The following is a 4,226-nucleotide window of genomic DNA, read 5'->3' as shown; positions in this document are numbered from 1 at the left end:
TTTTACGTTTAAAGAAAAAATATTAATTATTGTAGTTTTGGATTCAATTGTGGAAACTTGATCTCATTAAAATATTCATTGTCAAAAAAATATTTAATTTAGACAAAATATAAAAAAATTTACTCTCACAAACAACTTATGGTAATTTAAAATTTTTTAATTGTGGTTGTCTACAATTTTGTTTGAACAAGATGATAATGGAGATGTTGTTTATTGAAAAAAAGACTTGTAATATATGCAAAAAAAATTTAACTTACTATGCAAATCTCTATTTAATTCATACTGAAAAAGCTTATTTATAATTAAAATAGAAACTATTCTACAAATTAATATTAAAATATAATTTCAATTATGACAACTTTCTAAATTCATATAAAAAAATTTAAAATAAATAAATTGACTAAGTTTCTAAATTTATGTAAGAAAATAGATACTAAAAATTCATATTAAAATATTACAAAATTAGAAACAACTCTATCTTATCATTTTAAAATATTCTAAATAAATTTATATTTTTATAATAAATATTTAAAAAAATATATATAGATATTAAAAATTATAATACTATATAATATATAATTTTAGAAAAAAATAGCCCTCAATGAATATAGTCCAATAATTTTTTAGCATGTCATATACCATTTAAAATTTAAAAACTGCTATGTAGACTGTCAAATTCCAAGCCTGCTTCAATCTATCTGTAAAACCCTACACAACCCAACATCATATTCATGTTGCACTTGCACCTAATTTCTTCATGACAATAGATATAGTAATTTTTTTTTGATGGGTAGCAATAGATATAGCAATTTAATCCTTCCTTCACCTAAGAATATCTGGGTAAGAAAATAGTAAAGAAACAAATTAGATTAAGTACATATGATACAAGTAAAAATAGAAAGAAACAAACTACAGGCAGCCCTTTGTGAGTGTAATCCTTGTTCTTACCTTGACTTTGAGGACAAAGACCCCTGCTCACACACCCTTCAGCGAATAATAAAGAAATGCATAGCATAAAAGAAAAGTTCATTTCTCTATGTCCTTTATTGAAAACTACATCAGATCGATTCCCTACAAATAGATACCCAGCAAATGACATTGAAAACATTACCCTTTGCAGAGGTTCGATGGAATAGTGGAGAGGGCATCTTGGAGCGCCTTGCAGGCATGAGACTGAATATGGGCGCTGCCATGCATTCAAAGTTGCTGCTGTGCTTCCTGCTGGACATTGCCACAAGGGGCTTCGTGCAAATTTTAGGCCCATGCTTCCGTACTTTTGCATACATGTTTACCAGAGCATTTCTAAGTGAGATAATGATTATAACAGTCCTTCCATACCTGCTCCAAAGCTTCCAAAGCTTCCATTTTGGCACAAGCTGGGAGTGGGGGGAAATGAAAATTGTTGGATTTGAAACCTGCATACGTAGATTTGACCGAGCGGGAAAAAGAGTTTTCAAAATTTAAAATTTACATGGCACAAACGGCACATAGGAGTAACGGCAAAGGAAACGGTGAACATGACAGGTTGAGAGGGGCTCCACACAAGCCACACAAGGAGTACGGTTAATGCATAGAGATGCAAGCAAGCGACCAGTGAAAAGTACCAAGCGTAACCCTGACAGAAATGACAAAACGGAAAACGGAAACGGGCTTAAAAGTCAGAGCTTAGTATGTGCTCTTTAAGCCATCCTCTACAAGTTACGTAAAGCACCTGAGCTACGTTGAAGACGTTTTGTCAAGATGGATGAACAGACGGAGCAATGCGTAGTTTACATTCAATACAGTTTAGGAGATGAACCCGCACTCCATCTGGATCAGGATCACACTGAGGAATATGATGCCGCTTTTCATCAGGATCAGGAGAAGGTTCACTGGATGAATAAATGGCTTGTTGAAGCCAGGAACAGCTTAAATGCTGGTCCCTTTTTCCTTGAAGAGGAGGTCATTTATCCTGTTCCGTTGTGCTTGAAGAATGACAACACAGTGTCATTCTACCATCCTAAAGAGATCTCCTTCGGTCCTCGGCATTTTGGCTTCTGCCCTAAACATTTTAAACAAGAAGAAGTTGATTATGATGGCTTAGAAATTTTCAAGTCAGAGGTCGCGTCCGAATTTGATGGGAGGTTGAGGGGTGGTTTAATATCGTTGGTGAAGAAGCTTGAGAGCGAGATGCAGGAAAAAATAAAGAAAAGCTATGGTATGTCAGATGATGAAACAGGGATGGGTTCTGAGGTCCTTGCATGGCTCCTGGCAAGAGATGGCTGCTTCGTCTTAGAAGTTCTCAAGAGATTTTCTGTAGAAGATCCAGCTAAAGCTGAAAATCGACAGAAGACCGTGCTGCAAAATATTCTTAATAGGAAAAATCACCACCCTTTGTTGAATGATATAGTAAAAGATATGTTCAAATTGGAAAATCAGTTACCACTGTGGGTTTTGAAAGAAATCAAAGAGAGACAAGGAGAGCTAGAAGCTTACTGGTTTGAGCGTGCACTGAAAAATTTATCTCCAGTTGAAGTAAGGGATGAAATTGGAAGCCGGCAATACAAAAGAGAAATTCATCTCCTGCAGCTGCTTGGTGAATATATGGTCGATAATGAAAAACCCCTTAAAGAGGAAGAGGATCAAAATCAAGACGGCGAGGAAGCAGTCTCATCTAAATTTGCAGCAGTTGGTGAAGTCGGAAACAATAAGAAGCGAGGTAAATACATCATTATGGGGCTGGTGGTCATATTCTTTGTACTATTGTGTATTTTCCTGTCCCCAGTTTTCACCATCTGGTTTCTATGGTTAGTCATCTCGTTAATGTGGGAATCCTATCAAAATTACAAGTGGGGTGAAGCAGACAAGGATGACCGTCACGTTCCGACTGTAGAGGAGTTGCATAGAATAGGAGTGAAATTCAAGAAACTGAAGCACAGAGGAATCAGCCACATAAACTTCGACAAGAAACACTCAATATTGTACCTGCCCAAGTTCACAGTAGACGACAAGTCGGAGGTGATACTGAGAAACCTTTTGGTGATGGAGACGCACCGGGTAGATTCAGAAAAGATAATAACGAGGTACGTTGTTCTCATGAACGACCTTGTTAACACCACTGCGGACGTGTCTCGCTTGAGACAAGAGGGTATCATCTCCAACAAACTTGGAAGTGATGAGGACGTGGCTCGCCTCTGCAATTCTGTTACCATTCCCGCCACCGACATACCAAGTTATGGCCCCATTGACGCGGCTTCGAGCAGCATAAATGCTTACCGAAAGAAAGGGCTGAAGATTCTATGGGCTCAATTTAGGAGAGTCCACTGTTCTAAACCATGGTTACTCGCCTCTCTTCTTGGAGGAATATCCTTACTCTTATTAACAGTCGTGCAAGTCGTTTGCTTGTTTCACAGTTGTAAGAGAGGTTAACTTCGCCTTCATTTTAAATTCCTTTTTTAGTAGCATAAAATATGCACTGTGAACATCAATTGTAGCTTAGATCAGTGTGGCTTCGTTTCTTCAGTATATGGTTGTACGTTTGTATGTGTTAAGCAATACCTACGCTTCCTCTGTGGCTTGTCATTTTTCCCTGTAAACGTTTATTATAGTTCTCTCTGTCATTTGAAAGTATAATTTATTTTTGTTACCAGGCTCTCGTAATTTCACTTCATAGCATCGTTCAAGCAGAAATCATCTAATTTTTTTTTGGTTAAAAGTATACTTACTTACACAAGAAAACACGAGTTCTTATTTTTATTAATTGATTTAAAAAATAAATTAATTGTTTTAATAACCTGGAAGATCCAGAACCATATCGAGACCCAGATCCAGATACCATTGGAGTAGTTGGTTCTGTAGATTCATCTAGTTAAGCCTTTTTTCAATGTTTATCCAGTAGCACGATCAGACCTAGTCGTTGGTACCAGCACTAGCATTTAACCTAGAACCGGTGAACTTTTCACACAAGTGAATGAAGGGGTCTCGCAGGTCGAGTGAAACACGAGTATGAAAGATTATTATGCGGAAGACGTTTCTTTATTTGAGATTCACGGCCTCATTTTCTTCATCAATGATTCACGATTATAAGGAGCAAGACGATTGTATATATAGTGTGTGCATGTGTCTATATAGTGTATGTCTATATATATATATATATATGCTAAGCTTCTACCACAGGGTAGATCCCTTCTATTCATTTGAAAAAAGTATAGTAAATCCATTGTTAGTATTCATCCTTTCCCCATTAC

At 36.6% G+C, this 4,226-nt stretch overlaps 1 protein-coding gene across 1 annotated transcript; it reads left to right on the top strand.

Annotated features, from left to right (window-relative positions):
• Window positions 1-1,740: 1,740 nt before the first annotated feature.
• Window positions 1,741-3,408, top strand: LOC131043909 (putative UPF0481 protein At3g02645). The gene has a single exon (XM_057977143.2). It carries the CDS (start codon window positions 1,741-1,743, stop codon window positions 3,406-3,408), a length of 1,668 nt encoding a protein of 555 aa, XP_057833126.2.
• Window positions 3,409-4,226: the final 818 nt, after the last annotated feature.

This window comes from Cryptomeria japonica, chromosome 9 (genome assembly GCF_030272615.1).
Source record: "Cryptomeria japonica chromosome 9, Sugi_1.0, whole genome shotgun sequence".
NCBI lineage: Eukaryota > Viridiplantae > Streptophyta > Pinopsida > Cupressales > Cupressaceae > Cryptomeria > Cryptomeria japonica.
Note: the sequence above shows the minus strand (reverse complement) of the source record. Positions and strands in the feature narration are given on the sequence as shown.

Coding starts and splice junctions, on each gene's coding strand:
- LOC131043909 (XM_057977143.2), top strand. CDS start 1,741: ATGGATGAACAGACGGAGCAATGCGTAGTTTACATTCAATACAGTTTA.